The 15,885-nt window shown below is 55.7% G+C and overlaps 1 protein-coding gene across 15 annotated transcripts in view; it reads right to left on the bottom strand.

Annotated features, from left to right (window-relative positions):
* LOC135419631 (IgGFc-binding protein-like) overlaps window positions 1-15,885 on the bottom strand; it is a 56,716-nt gene that overhangs the window by 22,910 nt on the left and 17,921 nt on the right. For 3 of the 15 annotated variants that reach the window (XM_064666239.1, XM_064666245.1, XM_064666253.1), the window contains 38 exons: window positions 15,405-15,676; window positions 15,087-15,170; window positions 14,748-14,897; window positions 13,892-14,148; window positions 13,704-13,788; window positions 13,184-13,276; window positions 12,975-13,067; window positions 12,766-12,858; window positions 12,468-12,551; window positions 12,129-12,278; window positions 11,261-11,517; window positions 11,073-11,157; window positions 10,553-10,645; window positions 10,344-10,436; window positions 10,135-10,227; window positions 9,926-10,018; window positions 9,717-9,809; window positions 9,508-9,600; window positions 9,210-9,293; window positions 8,871-9,020; window positions 8,003-8,259; window positions 7,815-7,899; window positions 7,295-7,387; window positions 7,086-7,178; window positions 6,161-6,244; window positions 5,822-5,971; window positions 4,955-5,211; window positions 4,767-4,851; window positions 4,247-4,339; window positions 4,038-4,130; window positions 3,829-3,921; window positions 3,620-3,712; window positions 3,021-3,262; window positions 2,643-2,926; window positions 2,256-2,533; window positions 1,361-1,959; window positions 419-983; window positions 69-268 (listed from right to left, as the gene is read on the bottom strand). In XM_064666239.1, the coding sequence (XP_064522309.1) occupies window positions 69-268; window positions 419-983; window positions 1,361-1,959; window positions 2,256-2,533; window positions 2,643-2,926; window positions 3,021-3,262; window positions 3,620-3,712; window positions 3,829-3,921; window positions 4,038-4,130; window positions 4,247-4,339; window positions 4,767-4,851; window positions 4,955-5,211; window positions 5,822-5,971; window positions 6,161-6,244; window positions 7,086-7,178; window positions 7,295-7,387; window positions 7,815-7,899; window positions 8,003-8,259; window positions 8,871-9,020; window positions 9,210-9,293; window positions 9,508-9,600; window positions 9,717-9,809; window positions 9,926-10,018; window positions 10,135-10,227; window positions 10,344-10,436; window positions 10,553-10,645; window positions 11,073-11,157; window positions 11,261-11,517; window positions 12,129-12,278; window positions 12,468-12,551; window positions 12,766-12,858; window positions 12,975-13,067; window positions 13,184-13,276; window positions 13,704-13,788; window positions 13,892-14,148; window positions 14,748-14,897; window positions 15,087-15,170; window positions 15,405-15,676 (6,139 nt within the window). The remainder of the gene's footprint in view (window positions 1-68; window positions 269-418; window positions 984-1,360; window positions 1,960-2,255; window positions 2,534-2,642; window positions 2,927-3,020; window positions 3,263-3,619; window positions 3,713-3,828; window positions 3,922-4,037; window positions 4,131-4,246; window positions 4,340-4,766; window positions 4,852-4,954; window positions 5,212-5,821; window positions 5,972-6,160; window positions 6,245-7,085; window positions 7,179-7,294; window positions 7,388-7,814; window positions 7,900-8,002; window positions 8,260-8,870; window positions 9,021-9,209; window positions 9,294-9,507; window positions 9,601-9,716; window positions 9,810-9,925; window positions 10,019-10,134; window positions 10,228-10,343; window positions 10,437-10,552; window positions 10,646-11,072; window positions 11,158-11,260; window positions 11,518-12,128; window positions 12,279-12,467; window positions 12,552-12,765; window positions 12,859-12,974; window positions 13,068-13,183; window positions 13,277-13,703; window positions 13,789-13,891; window positions 14,149-14,747; window positions 14,898-15,086; window positions 15,171-15,404; window positions 15,677-15,885) is intronic. The other 12 variants (XM_064666240.1, XM_064666242.1, XM_064666243.1 and 9 more) reach the window with 12 other exon arrangements.

Raw genomic sequence — 15,885 nt, 5'->3', positions numbered from 1 at the left:
GGACACAGGAAAATTGAGGCAAGGGGGTCCCTGGGAGGGGTGCAAACCAGGGCAGGGCTTTCACTCACGCTGTAGTAGTTGTCCTCAAAGAGGCAGCCACACTGGGCCTCGGGCACACAGGTGTCTCCACTGAGGAGGAAGCCAGAGGTACACGCACAGCCCTCCACACAGGGCTTGGAGCAGTTCTGTGGGGCTTGTCGGTCAACACAGGTGGCAGGACAGCCGGTCATGCAAGGGTCATAGGAGCTGTTGGAAGGACACTTCAGGGCTGCAATGGGGAGGGGACAATTAGGACCAGCAAGACTTCAAGCAAGGAAGGCCTTCTGGGAGGGGAAGGCGAAAGACCGTCTTTGGCCAGAGGTTTTGGGCAAGGGGAGCGGCACATTTCCCTTCTGGCACCGGCAAGACAGGTACTCACGGCAGAAGGTAGCATTCCTCCAGGGCAGAAGAGTCACGCCGGCTGCCTGGCACGCGTCAGCGTAGGCCTCCAGAGCAGCACACAGAAACTCCTGGCCACCATTCAGGGCACAAAGGTCGTAGAGGCAGGTGTCAAAATAGCTCTGGGGGTTGATCACGCTGTGGCACGTCTCAAAAGAGCTGGGCGTGCTGGTCAGTATGCCACAGAAGCGGTCCGACTTGTAGAGCTCCTCCTCCTCTGCACTGCAGGGTGGGGAGGGGACGGGGACACCGCAAGAGGGGTCACTGTCTGGGACCTGCCAGCTCTCCCCCAGCGCATTGGAGTCTGCAGCTTGCTGCCCATTGGGCATCATGTATTCGTCGTCTCTCCGGTTGTTGAAGTTCCCACACATGCCACAGGTCAGGCTGAAGTAGGTGGTGGGCACCTTCACCTCCACCGAGTGGTCAGTGTCGTAGGACACTGTGAGGCTGAAGTCTGTCTCCAGGACGACGTAGCGGCCGCTCTTGCTCACCGTGATCGCACCTCCCGCTGCCCTCACCGGCAGGGTCTGGCGCACACCGTTCACCTAGGGCAGACACAGCACCATGGGCCCTGGACTTGTCCCTGGCCTCCCCGGGGTCTCCTGCCTGGGGAAAGCAGCTGCCAGGCCAGGTACGGCAAACAGCTGCCTGGGATGCCCTCACACCCCACACCCCTGGGGCCCACAGAGCCGTGTCTGGGTCCTGCACTCTACAGGGGCCTCTGCTCAACACAGAGCACATTCCTTGGTTGTCTCTTCCTCCTCCAACCCCTCTGGAAGGGAAAAACAAAGGGGCCCAGTGCCTTCAGGGGAACCCCCCCAGGCCTGGAACAGTGGAGACAGCTGGTACATGCCAGGCCCTGCCAAGAACAGCCAGCCCTGCCTTGCACCCACACCACGCCCGTGCCAGCCCCGCTGCCTACCAGCACTTGGCTCTTCTCCTGCTTGAGGATGGCAATGCGCTGTCCGTACACCTCAACCAGCACTTCGCGCACATAGGACACCCTGCTGTTGCCGCGATGCTCGTTCTTGGCCTCCACATTGAAGTAGGGCAGGGAGGTGGTGTTGGAGCACACTTTGGCCAGGGTGTAGGTGCAGTTGCCCATGAAGTTGTGTGTCACCTTGTCAAAGGTGTTGTAGTGAGGGTCCCCGTGGACGTGACAGATGCCGTAGGAGTGTTCGAGGCACACGGGTTTCCCACCCTGCACCCCGCAGTACTGGCCCACAGGGCATGAGGCTTCGAAACACTGGACTTTGCTTCCCCGTGCGGGACACGTGCACTTGGAGGAGCAGCTGTTGTCCGTCCAGAACTCGGAGCCCACGGGGTAGTGCTGCCCGTTGTGCCAACACCCGCACTGCTGGCTGGGCACACATCGGTCATCGTAGAGCAGGTACCCGCTGTCACACACACAGCCCTCCACGCACGGCAGGCTGCAGGTGACTGGAGCCATTGGGTCAAAACAGGTGGCAGGGCAGGCAGCAGCACAGGGCTCATAGTGACTGTTGGCCGGGCAGGTGATCGCTGCAGAAACAGAAGACGCGGCAATTACTTGCAGAACATAACTCAACATTTCTTTTGAGATATTTTCCCCTTTGAAAAAGTAACGGTCTCTGTTTTCCCTCTGGTCTGCTTGGCTCCATGTGTGTTCTCAGTCCTACCCAATCAAACGAAACAGCAAATGTGATGGTGCCTTTAATACAGACAACTCCCTGTAAATCCCCTCAGCTCACAGTGAGAATATTTCTCTGCCTCACTCTTTCCTTCCTGTCCTGCGTTTTCCTGAGAGTAACGATCTGTGCTAGCACATGTGGACTTACGGCAGAAGGTTGTGTTCCTCCACACGGGTATCTGGACCCCAAGGGCCTGACAGGCATCCGCATAGGACTGCAAGCTCTTGCACAGGGTCTCCCGGTCCAGCCCCAGCTCACACAGGTCATAGGAGCAGGTCTCAAAGTAACTGCTGGGGCTCAGCACAGCGTGGCAGATCTGAAAGGGGCCACTGGTGTCAATGAGGAGCCCACAGAAGTGGCTGCTGGCGATCACCTGCTTGTCCGTGTCATTGCAGGCTGGGGTGGGGAGCAGTCCGGCTGAGCAGCTGTGGAAAGACAGGGAGAAGGGCCCCTGGGTCATCTCTGGGCTTCTCCTGGTGCCTCCTCCTCCCCTTGCCTGACGTGTCCCCAGACCTGCTGGGGAGGCACACCCACCTGCTGTTTTTGGACACCTCCCAGCTGTTGCCCAGGCTGGTAGAGTCTGGCTCCAGCATCCCTTCCGGGTTCAGGAAGTCATCTGCTGCCATCCCGTTGTAGTTCCCACACATGCCACAAACCTTCTGCCCAAAGGTGCTTGGAAGTGTCACCTCCACCCGATGGACCCCATCAAACTTCACTCTCAAGCCAAAGTCTGTCATGACCATGGTGTAGAACCCACTGGACAAGACCTGCACACCTGCGGATGGGCTGCAAGGCAGGATTTCTGCCACTCCATTCACCTGGAGGGACCGGAAGCAAGACAAGATTGAAGCAATCCATTTGGCCCAGCTCTTTCCTCTTGCACAGCTCCACAGACTCTCCCCTCGAGCTTACCGTCACCACTCCACCCTGCCCCAGCCTTATCCGCTGGTCAGCCACATCGACATCCACGTATCGGACATAGGACACACGAGTGTTGCTCCCCCTGTGCTCGTTGGCTGCTTCCACGTTGAAGTAGGGCAGGGAGCTGTTGCTCTCACACAGTTTGGAGAGGGTGTAGGTGCAGGTGCCCATGAAGCTGTGTAGCTGCTTGTCGAATGTATGGTAGTGAGGGTCTCCTTCCACCACACAGGTCTCTGACAGTGGAAAGACCAGAGGGCAAGTTTAGTTGAGCACCTCCCGCTGCCTCTTCTCCCCAGCCTATAAAGCGCTGTGGCCCCATGACTAGTCTACTCCTTTTACAAAGAGACAGAGTCATTAGACATCTCTGTCAAAATAGGATTCATTTTCCCAGGCATGATGTTCAAACCTACTCAAACACGTTCATTGCAGAAGCACACGTGATTCCACACCAACTTGGAATAGGTTCCAATGTGTGCCTTATTATGGAGGGAGACTGACACAAGGCAAATAACAGCCCCTAAATGTAAATGCAACTAGTAGCCAGCGTGGGTTTTGAAGATGACTCAGAATGCTACCAATAATAGCAGTACCTGAGGTCGTCCCCGGTGGTGCTGTTGGTGGTCTTGCTGTTGTCTGCGTCGTGATGTTAGGCAGTGGGGTTGAGCCTGTAGGAGGAAGTGGACCTATGAAGAGATGGAGGAAGAAATGGGCAGTGTCAGCATGGGCGTTTTGTTGCATGCAGCTTGTCCACCCTTCCCAAAAAACCCAACATTCTGACTCAAGAGACCCAGGGCAGTACCTGAGGTCGTCCCCGGTGGTGCTGTTGGTGGTCTTGGTGTTGTCTGCGTCGTGATGTTAGGCAGTGGGGTTGAGGATGTAGGAGGAAGTGGACCTATGAAGAGACAGAGGAAGAAATGGGCAGTGTCAGCATGGGCGTTTTGTTGCATGCAGCTTGTCCACCCTTCCTGAAAAACCCAACATTCTGACTCAAGAGACCCAGGGCAGTACCTGAGGTCGTCCCCGGTGGTGCTGTTGGTGGTCTTGGTGTTGTCTGCGTCGTGATGTTAGGCAGTGGGGTTGAGGATGTAGGAGGAAGTGGACCTATGGAGAGACAGAGGAAGAAATGGGCAGTGTCAGCATGGGCGTTTTGTTGCATGCAGCTTGTCCACCCTTCCCGAAAAACCCAACATTCTGACTCAAGAGACCCAGGGCAGTACCTGAGGTCGTCCCAGGTGGTGCTGTTGGTGGTCTTGCTGTTGTCTGCGTTGTAGTGCCTGGCTGTGGGATCGTGGGTGTTGCTGTTGATGCACCTAGCAGAAGGGACAGTTAGAGAAGATGTGCAATAACATGGGAGATTTCTTGCAGGCAGCTGCGTCCTTCACCCTTCTGAAGCACCCTACTCCATTACCAGGCATGCCCAGAAGAGACAGTGAAGCGTGTCATCTCAGGAAGAACCCTCCCACCCAAGGGCTCAGCCAGCAGCACAGCTGGGTGACAAAAGCAAGTAAGGCACTTCAGTCCCATGGTCAATGTCCTGTCTGTGGGCCTTGCAACCCATGAACTAAAACAGGCATTGCCAGTGCTCCAGTCTCCCAGGAGAAAGCCGGCTTGGGCACAGGAGGCATCAGTGCCCTACAGGGCACTGCAGAGACAACCTGTGCTCCTGCCTCTAGCACAGCCTACCAGCTCAGTTGGGGACATGTCTCAAGCTGCCCTTTCCCAAGCCAAGCCTTGTACCTGCACAGGATCCCTTTTCAATGGACAGATCATCCAATGCTACGTTGCTCCGGGCGTCTTCGCCCCACTGTCCCTCCAGCAAAATCTAAGGGAAGGAATTGTTCCCAGCATTAGCTCTGGCCGCACGTGTGAAGCGCCGTTAGAAAGGACGGTTCCTCTTAGGTGGCAGTGAGAGCCTGTGCCCTTACCTGCGTATTTCCTGTGATGTGCACCGTCACCTCTCCCAAGTGCCACATGTCCCCATGGTTCCCTTCCTGATTCCACACCTCCACTTGCTCAGAGTCCTTTGCCACGTACACCCGCAGGGCCATTTCAGAGTTTCCGTACATGTGGTACCAGAAGCGGAAGCAGTGCGTTCCTTCCCAGTTGCACACCGGACCGACCAGGACAGCCACAAACCCGGAGAGAGCATCATCAGTCTCTTGCAGGTAGATGTAGTAGCCGTCTGAAACCAAGCATGGGCCACACTGTCACACACATATCAAATCTAGACAAAGCAGCCAGGGACAACCCAAGCCCAGTCCTGGGAGCGCCGAAGCTGCAGTTTTAGGCAGGCAAAAGGAGCGGGGAGCAAACACAGGGCCTTCACGAGCCACAAGCCTCCCTGGACCCGAGCGCCCCTACAAAGGTGCTCTCTGGGCCACGGCAGCTGCATGTCTTGGCCTGGGCAATGGCACCACCTCGAAAGCATTGCCACAGCCCTTGCGCGGCTCTGCAGCTTTGGAGACTCAGTCCTCACCTTGTTGTTTGGAGAAGCCAGCCTCTCTGTCTAACAGAGAGACAGACCCATTCCTGTTCCCCAGAGACAAACGGCTCATCAAGCTCTGCATTACTTTCTCCCCCACATGGCAGGCCCTGGCCTGCCCTGCGGCTACTACGGACTGATTCCAGGGCTGGAAATCTTCCCAAAGGAAGCCTCCGGCTCTGGGAGACACTGCTTTAAATTTCTCTGGATCAAGACCAGGAAAGATGTGGCCTGTGTTTGCTGTTAGCAGAAGTTTAGGGGTATCTTCCCAGGGACACTCCCCAGCCTGTGTCCTGATTGCTGTTCCTACCTCCAGTTGTGTGGTCAGAGGAGGGGCCGGTATTTGGTGTGGGCGTTGGGCCTCTGTTCCTTATCCAGTCAATGCTGCTGTAGTCTGCCTGGACCCAGCCACAGAAGTCCTTGTCGAATGTGCAGGTGAAATTGCAGTCTGTCGGGGGAGCTGGATGTGGTGCAGAAAGGAAAGCAGAGGTTGTAGAGTGAAGGTGGGGCCACCTTTTCCCAGTGTCACACAGTGCTCACGTACAGCCACATACACACCCATGGTATGCCCGTGGCCAGGTGAGGGTGGCCAGCCAAGGGGAAAGGCTTAGCACAGCCAGTAAAAAACATGGATGGGAGACAACCGTACCTGTGCTTGTCCCAGGTGCCGGTGAGGTTGTTGTATGTGGAGGCCGTGTTGTAGTGTCTGGCAAGGGGGGCGAGGGTGTAGGAGCTGATGAATGAAAGAGAGTGAACCAGAGGTGGAGAAGGTGTGTTTTGTAAGGGGATTTGTTCCCAAATGGGGATGTTGCACCCATCCCAAACACCACCACACCATGGCAAAAGAACTGTAGGACAGGGATTCCACAGTGTCCCCGTCCCAAAGAGTCTCTTCACCCGAAGCCTGGCACACCAGGCCAGTGAGGTGCTACCAATTATAGCAGTACCTGAGGTCGTCCCAGGTGGTGCTGTTGGTGGTCTTGCTGTTGTCTGCGTCGTGATGTTAGGCAGTGGGGTTGAGGATGTAGGAGGAAGTGGACCTATGAAGAGACAGAGGAAGAAATGGGCAGTGTCAGCATGGGCGTTTTGTTGCATGCCGCTTGTCCACCCTTCCTGAAAAACCCAACATTCTGACTCAAGAGACCCAGGGCAGTACCTGAGGTCGTCCCCGGTGGTGCTGTTGGTGGTCTTGGTGTTGTCTGCGTCGTGATGTTAGGCAGTGGGGTTGAGCCTGTAGGAGGAAGTGGACCTATGAAGAGATGGAGGAAGAAATGGGCAGTGTCAGCATGGGCGTTTTGTTGCATGCAGCTTGTCCACCCTTCCCGAAAAACCCAACATTCTGACTCAAGAGACCCAGGGCAGTACCTGAGGTCGTCCCCGGTGGTGCTGTTGGTGGTCTTGCTGTTGTCTGCGTCGTGATGTTAGGCAGTGGGGTTGAGGATGTAGGAGGAAGTGGACCTATGAAGAGACAGAGGAAGAAATGGGCAGTGTCAGCATGGGCGTTTTGTTGCATGCAGCTTGTCCACCCTTCCTGAAAAACCCAACATTCTGACTCAAGAGACCCAGGGCAGTACCTGAGGTCGTCCCCGGTGGTGCTGTTGGTGGTCTTGGTGTTGTCTGCGTCGTGATGTTAGGCAGTGGGGTTGAGGATGTAGGAGGAAGTGGACCTATGGAGAGACAGAGGAAGAAATGGGCAGTGTCAGCATGGGCGTTTTGTTGCATGCAGCTTGTCCACCCTTCCCGAAAAACCCAACATTCTGACTCAAGAGACCCAGGGCAGTACCTGAGGTCGTCCCAGGTGGTGCTGTTGGTGGTCTTGCTGTTGTCTGCGTTGTAGTGCCTGGCTGTGGGATCGTGGGTGTTGCTGTTGATGCACCTAGCAGAAGGGACAGTTAGAGAAGATGTGCAATAACATGGGAGATTTCTTGCAGGCAGCTGCGTCCTTCACCCTTCTGAAGCACCCTACTCCATTACCAGGCATGCCCAGAAGAGACAGTGAAGCGTGTCATCTCAGGAAGAACCCTCCCACCCAAGGGCTCAGCCAGCAGCACAGCTGAGTGACAAAAGCAAGTAAGGCACTTCAGTCCCATGGTCAATGTCCTGTCTGTGGGCCTTGCAACCCATGAACTAAAACAGGCATTGCCAGTGCTCCAGTCTCCCAGGAGAAAGCCGGCTTGGGCACAGGAGGCATCAGTGCCCTACAGGGCACTGCAGAGACAACCTGTGCTCCTGCCTCTAGCACAGCCTACCAGCTCAGTTGGGGACATGTCTCAAGCTGCCCTTTCCCAAGCCAAGCCTTGTACCTGCACAGGATCCCTTTTCAATGGACAGATCATCCAATGCTACGTTGCTCCGGGCGTCTTCGCCCCACTGTCCCTCCAGCAAAATCTAAGGGAAGGAATTGTTCCCAGCATTAGCTCTGGCCGCACGTGTGAAGCGCCGTTAGAAAGGACGGTTCCTCTTAGGTGGCAGTGAGAGCCTGTGCCCTTACCTGCGTATTTCCTGTGATGTGCACCGTCACCTCTCCCAAGTGCCACATGTCCCCATGGTTCCCTTCCTGATTCCACACCTCCACTTGCTCAGAGTCCTTTGCCACGTACACCCGCAGGGCCATTTCAGAGTTTCCGTACATGTGGTACCAGAAGCGGAAGCAGTGCGTTCCTTCCCAGCTGCACACCGGACCGACCAGGACAGCCACAAACCCGGAGAGAGCATCATCAGTCCCTTGCAGGTAGATGTAGTAGCCGTCTGAAACCAAGCATGGGCCACACTGTCACACACATATCAAATCTAGACAAAGCAGCCAGGGACAACCCAAGCCCAGTCCTGGGAGCGCCGAAGCTGCAGTTTTAGGCAGGCAAAAGGAGCGGGGAGCAAACACAGGGCCTTCACGAGCCACAAGCCTCCCTGGACCCGAGCGCCCCTACAAAGGTGCTCTCTGGGCCACGGCAGCTGCATGTCTTGGCCTGGGCAACGGCACCACCTCGAAAGCATTGCCACAGCCCTTGCGCGGCTCTGCAGCTTTGGAGACTCAGTCCTCACCTTGTTGTTTGGAGAAGCCAGCCTCTCTGTCTAACAGAGAGACAGACCCATTCCTGTTCCCCAGAGACAAACGGCTCATCAAGCTCTGCATTACTTTCTCCCCCACATGGCAGGCCCTGGCCTGCCCTGCGGCTACTACGGACTGATTCCCAGGGCTGGAAATCTTCCCAAAGGAAGCCTCCGGCTCTGGGAGACACTGCTTTAAATTTCTCTGGATCAAGACCAGGAAAGATGTGGCCTGTGTTTGCTGTTAGCAGAAGTTTAGGGGTATCTTCCCAGGGACACTCCCCAGCCTGTGTCCTGATTGCTGTTCCTACCTCCAGTTGTGTGGTCAGAGGAGGGGCCGGTATTTGGTGTGGGCGTTGGGCCTCTGTTCCTTATCCAGTCAATGCTGCTGTAGTCTGCCTGGACCCAGCCACAGAAGTCCTTGTCGAATGTGCAGGTGAAATTGCAGTCTGTCGGGGGAGCTGGATGTGGTGCAGAAAGGAAAGCAGAGGTTGTAGAGTGAAGGTGGGGCCACCTTTTCCCAGTGTCACACAGTGCTCACGTACAGCCACATACACACCCATGGTATGCCCGTGGCCAGGTGAGGGTGGCCAGCCAAGGGGAAAGGCTTAGCACAGCCAGTAAAAAACATGGATGGGAGACAACCGTACCTGTGCTTGTCCCAGGTGCCGGTGAGGTTGTTGTATGTGGAGGCCGTGTTGTAGTGTCTGGCAAGGGGGGCGAGGGTGTAGGAGCTGATGAATGAAAGAGAGTGAACCAGAGGTGGAGAAGGTGTGTTTTGTAAGGGGATTTGTTCCCAAATGGGGATGTTGCACCCATCCCAAACACCACCACACCATGGCAAAAGAACTGTAGGACAGGGATTCCACAGTGTCCCCGTCCCAAAGAGTCTCTTCACCCGAAGCCTGGCACACCAGGCCAGTGAGGTGCTACCAATTATAGCAGTACCTGAGGTCGTCCCAGGTGGTGCTGTTGGTGGTCTTGCTGTTGTCTGCGTCGTGATGTTAGGCAGTGGGGTTGAGGATGTAGGAGGAAGTGGACCTATGAAGAGACAGAGGAAGAAATGGGCAGTGTCAGCATGGGCGTTTTGTTGCATGCCGCTTGTCCACCCTTCCTGAAAAACCCAACATTCTGACTCAAGAGACCCAGGGCAGTACCTGAGGTCGTCCCCGGTGGTGCTGTTGGTGGTCTTGGTGTTGTCTGCGTCGTGATGTTAGGCAGTGGGGTTGAGCCTGTAGGAGGAAGTGGACCTATGAAGAGATGGAGGAAGAAATGGGCAGTGTCAGCATGGGCGTTTTGTTGCATGCAGCTTGTCCACCCTTCCCGAAAAACCCAACATTCTGACTCAAGAGACCCAGGGCAGTACCTGAGGTCGTCCCCGGTGGTGCTGTTGGTGGTCTTGGTGTTGTCTGCGTCGTGATGTTAGGCAGTGGGGTTGAGGATGTAGGAGGAAGTGGACCTATGAAGAGAGAGAGGAAGAAATGGGCAGTGTCAGCATGGGCGTTTTGTTGCATGCAGTTTGTCCACCCTTCCTGAAAAACCCAACATTCTGACTCAAGAGACCCAGGGCAGTACCTGAGGTCGTCCCCGGTGGTGCTGTTGGTGGTCTTGCTGTTGTCTGCGTCGTGATGTTAGGCAGTGGGGTTGAGGATGTAGGAGGAAGTGGACCTATGAAGAGACAGAGGAAGAAATGGGCAGTGTCAGCATGGGCGTTTTGTTGCATGCAGCTTGTCCACCCTTCCTGAAAAACCCAACATTCTGACTCAAGAGACCCAGGGCAGTACCTGAGGTCGTCCCTGGTGGTGCTGTTGGTGGTCTTGGTGTTGTCTGCGTCGTGATGTTAGGCAGTGGGGTTGAGGATGTAGGAGGAAGTGGACCTATGGAGAGACAGAGGAAGAAATGGGCAGTGTCAGCATGGGCGTTTTGTTGCATGCAGCTTGTCCACCCTTCCCGAAAAACCCAACATTCTGACTCAAGAGACCCAGGGCAGTACCTGAGGTCGTCCCAGGTGGTGCTGTTGGTGGTCTTGCTGTTGTCTGCGTTGTAGTGCCTGGCTGTGGGATCGTGGGTGTTGCTGTTGATGCACCTAGCAGAAGGGACAGTTAGAGAAGATGTGCAATAACATGGGAGATTTCTTGCAGGCAGCTGCGTCCTTCACCCTTCTGAAGCACCCTACTCCATTACCAGGCATGCCCAGAAGAGACAGTGAAGCGTGTCATCTCAGGAAGAACCCTCCCACCCAAGGGCTCAGCCAGCAGCACAGCTGGGTGACAAAAGCAAGTAAGGCACTTCAGTCCCATGGTCAATGTCCTGTCTGTGGGCCTTGCAACCCATGAACTAAAACAGGCATTGCCAGTGCTCCAGTCTCCCAGGAGAAAGCCGGCTTGGGCACAGGAGGCATCAGTGCCCTACAGGGCACTGCAGAGACAACCTGTGCTCCTGCCTCTAGCACAGCCTACCAGCTCAGTTGGGGACATGTCTCAAGCTGCCCTTTCCCAAGCCAAGCCTTGTACCTGCACAGGATCCCTTTTCAATGGACAGATCATCCAATGCTACGTTGCTCCGGGCGTCTTCGCCCCACTGTCCCTCCAGCAAAATCTAAGGGAAGGAATTGTTCCCAGCATTAGCTCTGGCCGCACGTGTGAAGCGCCGTTAGAAAGGACGGTTCCTCTTAGGTGGCAGTGAGAGCCTGTGCCCTTACCTGCGTATTTCCTGTGATGTGCACCGTCACCTCTCCCAAGTGCCACATGTCCCCATGGTTCCCTTCCTGATTCCACACCTCCACTTGCTCAGAGTCCTTTGCCACGTACACCCGCAGGGCCATTTCAGAGTTTCCGTACATGTGGTACCAGAAGCGGAAGCAGTGCGTTCCTTCCCAGCTGCACACCGGACCGACCAGGACAGCCACAAACCCGGAGAGAGCATCATCAGTCCCTTGCAGGTAGATGTAGTAGCCGTCTGAAACCAAGCATGGGCCACACTGTCACACACATATCAAATCTAGACAAAGCAGCCAGGGACAACCCAAGCCCAGTCCTGGGAGCGCCGAAGCTGCAGTTTTAGGCAGGCAAAAGGAGCGGGGAGCAAACACAGGGCCTTCACGAGCCACAAGCCTCCCTGGACCCGAGCGCCCCTACAAAGGTGCTCTCTGGGCCACGGCAGCTGCATGTCTTGGCCTGGGCAACGGCACCACCTCGAAAGCATTGCCACAGCCCTTGCGCGGCTCTGCAGCTTTGGAGACTCAGTCCTCACCTTGTTGTTTGGAGAAGCCAGCCTCTCTGTCTAACAGAGAGACAGACCCATTCCTGTTCCCCAGAGACAAACGGCTCATCAAGCTCTGCATTACTTTCTCCCCCACATGGCAGGCCCTGGCCTGCCCTGCGGCTACTACGGACTGATTCCCAGGGCTGGAAATCTTCCCAAAGGAAGCCTCCGGCTCTGGGAGACACTGCTTTAAATTTCTCTGGATCAAGACCAGGAAAGATGTGGCCTGTGTTTGCTGTTAGCAGAAGTTTAGGGGTATCTTCCCAGGGACACTCCCCAGCCTGTGTCCTGATTGCTGTTCCTACCTCCAGTTGTGTGGTCAGAGGAGGGGCCGGTATTTGGTGTGGGCGTTGGGCCTCTGTTCCTTATCCAGTCAATGCTGCTGTAGTCTGCCTGGACCCAGCCACAGAAGTCCTTGTCGAATGTGCAGGTGAAATTGCAGTCTGTCGGGGGAGCTGGATGTGGTGCAGAAAGGAAAGCAGAGGTTGTAGAGTGAAGGTGGGGCCACCTTTTCCCAGTGTCACACAGTGCTCACGTACAGCCACATACACACCCATGGTATGCCCGTGGCCAGGTGAGGGTGGCCAGCCAAGGGGGAAGGTTTAGCACAGCCAGTAAAAAACATGGATGGGAGACAACCGTACCTGTGCTTGTCCCAGGTGCCGGTGAGGTTGTTGTATGTGGAGGCCGTGTTGTAGTGTCTGGCAAGGGGGGCGAGGGTGTAGGAGCTGATGAATGAAAGAGAGTGAACCAGAGGTGGAGAAGGTGTGTTTTGTAAGGGGATTTGTTCCCAAATGGGGATGTTGCACCCTTCCCAAACACCACCACACCATGGCAAAAGAACTGTAGGACAGGGATTCCACAGTGTCCCCGTCCCAAAGAGTCTCTTCACCCAAAGCCTGGCACACCAGGCCAGTGAGGTGCTACCAATTATAGCAGTACCTGAGGTCGTCCCAGGTGGTGCTGTTGGTGGTCTTGCTGTTGTCTGCGTCGTGATGTTAGGCAGTGGGGTTGAGGATGTAGGAGGAAGTGGACCTATGAAGAGACAGAGGAAGAAATGGGCAGTGTCAGCATGGGCGTTTTGTTGCATGCCGCTTGTCCACCCTTCCTGAAAAACCCAACATTCTGACTCAAGAGACCCAGGGCAGTACCTGAGGTCGTCCCCGGTGGTGCTGTTGGTGGTCTTGCTGTTGTCTGCGTCGTGATGTTAGGCAGTGGGGTTGAGGATGTAGGAGGAAGTGGACCTATGGAGAGAGAGAGGAAGAAATGGGCCGTGTCAGAATGGGCGTTTTGTTGCATGCAGCTTGTCCACCCTTCCCGAAAAACCCAACATTCTGACTCAAGAGACCCAGGGCAGTACCTGAGGTCGTCCCAGGTGGTGCTGTTGGTGGTCTTGCTGTTGTCTGCGTTGTAGTGCCTGGCTGTGGGATCGTGGGTGTTGCTGTTGATGCACCTAGCAGAAGGGACAGTTAGAGAAGATGTGCAATAACATGGGAGATTTCTTGCAGGCAGCTGCGTCCTTCACCCTTCTGAAGCACCCTACTCCATTACCAGGCATGCCCAGAAGAGACAGTGAAGCGTGTCATCTCAGGAAGAACCCTCCCACCCAAGGGCTCAGCCAGCAGCACAGCTGAGTGACAAAAGCAAGTAAGGCACTTCAGTCCCATGGTCAATGTCCTGTCTGTGGGCTTTGTAACCCATGAACTAAAACAGGCATTGCCAGTGCTCCAGTCTCCCAGGAGAAAGCCGGCTTGGGCACAGGAGGCATCAGTGCCCTACAGGGCACTGCAGAGACAACCTGTGCTCCTGCCTCTAGCACAGCCTACCAGCTCAGTTGGGGACATGTCTCAAGCTGCCCTTTCCCAAGCCAAGCCTTGTACCTGCACAGGATCCCTTTTCAATGGACAGATCATCCAATGCTACGTTGCTCCGGGCGTCTTCGCCCCACTGTCCCTCCAGCAAAATCTAAGGGAAGGAATTGTTCCCAGCATTAGCTCTGGCCGCACGTGTGAAGCGCCGTTAGAAAGGACGGTTCCTCTTAGGTGGCAGTGAGAGCCTGTGCCCTTACCTGCGTATTTCCTGTGATGTGCACCGTCACCTCTCCCAAGTGCCACATGTCCCCATGGTTCCCTTCCTGATTCCACACCTCCACTTGCTCAGAGTCCTTTGCCACGTACACCCGCAGGGCCATTTCAGAGTTTCCGTACATGTGGTACCAGAAGCGGAAGCAGTGCGTTCCTTCCCAGCTGCACACCGGACCGACCAGGACAGCCACAAACCCGGAGAGAGCATCATCAGTCCCTTGCAGGTAGATGTAGTAGCCGTCTGAAACCAAGCATGGGCCACACTGTCACACACATATCAAATCTAGACAAAGCAGCCAGGGACAACCCAAGCCCAGTCCTGGGAGCGCCGAAGCTGCAGTTTTAGGCAGGCAAAAGGAGCGGGGAGCAAACACAGGGCCTTCACGAGCCACAAGCCTCCCTGGACCCGAGCGCCCCTACAAAGGTGCTCTCTGGGCCACGGCAGCTGCATGTCTTGGCCTGGGCAACGGCACCACCTCGAAAGCATTGCAACAGCCCTTGCGCGGCTCTGCAGCTTTGGAGACTCAGTCCTCACCTTGTTGTTTGGAGAAGCCAGCCTCTCTGTCTAACAGAGAGACAGACCCATTCCTGTTCCCCAGAGACAAACGGCTCATCAAGCTCTGCATTACTTTCTCCCCCACATGGCAGGCCCTGATTCCCAGGGATGGAAATCTTCCCAAGGGAAGATTCCCAAAGGAAGCCTCCGGCTCTGGGAGACACTGCTTTAAATTTCTCTGGATCAAGACCAGGAAAGATGTGGCCTGTGTTTGCTGTTAGCAGAAGTTTAGGGGTATCTTCCCAGGGACACTCCCCAGCCTGTGTCCTGATTGCTGTTCCTACCTCCAGTTGTGTGGTCAGAGGAGGGGCCGGTATTTGGTGTGGGCGTTGGGCCTTTGTTCCTTATCCAGTCAATGCTGCTGTAGTCTGCCTGGACCCAGCCACAGAAGTCCTTGTCGAATGTGCAGGTGAAATTGCAGTCTGTCGGGGGAGCTGGATGTGGTGCAGAAAGGAAAGCAGAGGTTGTAGAGTGAAGGTGGGGCCACCTTTTCCCAGTGTCACACAGTGCCCACATACAGCCACATACACACCCATGGTATGCCCGTGGCCAGGTGAGGGTGGCCAGCCAAGGGGGAAGGTTTAGCACAGCCAGTAAAAAACATGGATGGGAGACAACCGTACCTGTGCTTGTCCCAGGTGCCGGTGAGGTTGTTGTATGTGGAGGCCGTGTTGTAGTGTCTGGCAAGGGGGGCGAGGGTGTAGGAGCTGATGAATGAAAGAGAGTGAACCAGAGGTGGAGAAGGTGTGTTTTGTAAGGGGATTTGTTCCCAAATGGGGATGTTGCACCCTTCCCAAACACCACCACACCATGGCAAAAGAACTGTAGGACGCACACCAGGCCAGTGAGGTGACAGGTGGGGAAACCTCCAACACAGCTGCCCCATTCCTTGAATCAGGGAGAGAGTCAGGGAAATCAAAGGAGATGTACAGAAGACTTACCACAGACAGTGCCAGCACTCCAGTCTCCCAGGGCAACCCCTGCCTCCACACAGGCTGTGGCATAGGCCCCCAGGTCATTGCAGAGCTGCTCCGTGCTGCTGCCCGTGGCACACTGGTCATAGACACAGCTCTCAAAGTAGGTCTGGGGCGGCAGAACTGCATGGCATGGCTGGAACGGGCCACCCAGATGCGTGAGGATTGAACACTGCTTGTTAGCTGCCTCCTCCTCGGCAGGGGAGCAGGACACAGGCGGGCTGATGGTTGGGTCACACCTACACAGCAGACAGACAGCCTTGAGCTCACCACAGCCACACCTTTTCCTCACCTCCTCCCCAGACAAAACCTCAGCTTCCAGAGCCCGGATCCCCCCCTAAGACAGGCACCAACGTGCGTCACTTGCAAAGGTGGAACGCATGGCCCACAGTCACCAGTCCCACCCCTGGAATCAGGTGGACAGAAGAAAATGCCTCAGGTTGTTGCG

The sequence above is a fragment of the Pseudopipra pipra genome, chromosome 10, assembly GCF_036250125.1.
Source record: "Pseudopipra pipra isolate bDixPip1 chromosome 10, bDixPip1.hap1, whole genome shotgun sequence".
NCBI lineage: Eukaryota > Metazoa > Chordata > Aves > Passeriformes > Pipridae > Pseudopipra > Pseudopipra pipra.
This window is presented reverse-complemented; position numbering and strand designations above follow the sequence as displayed.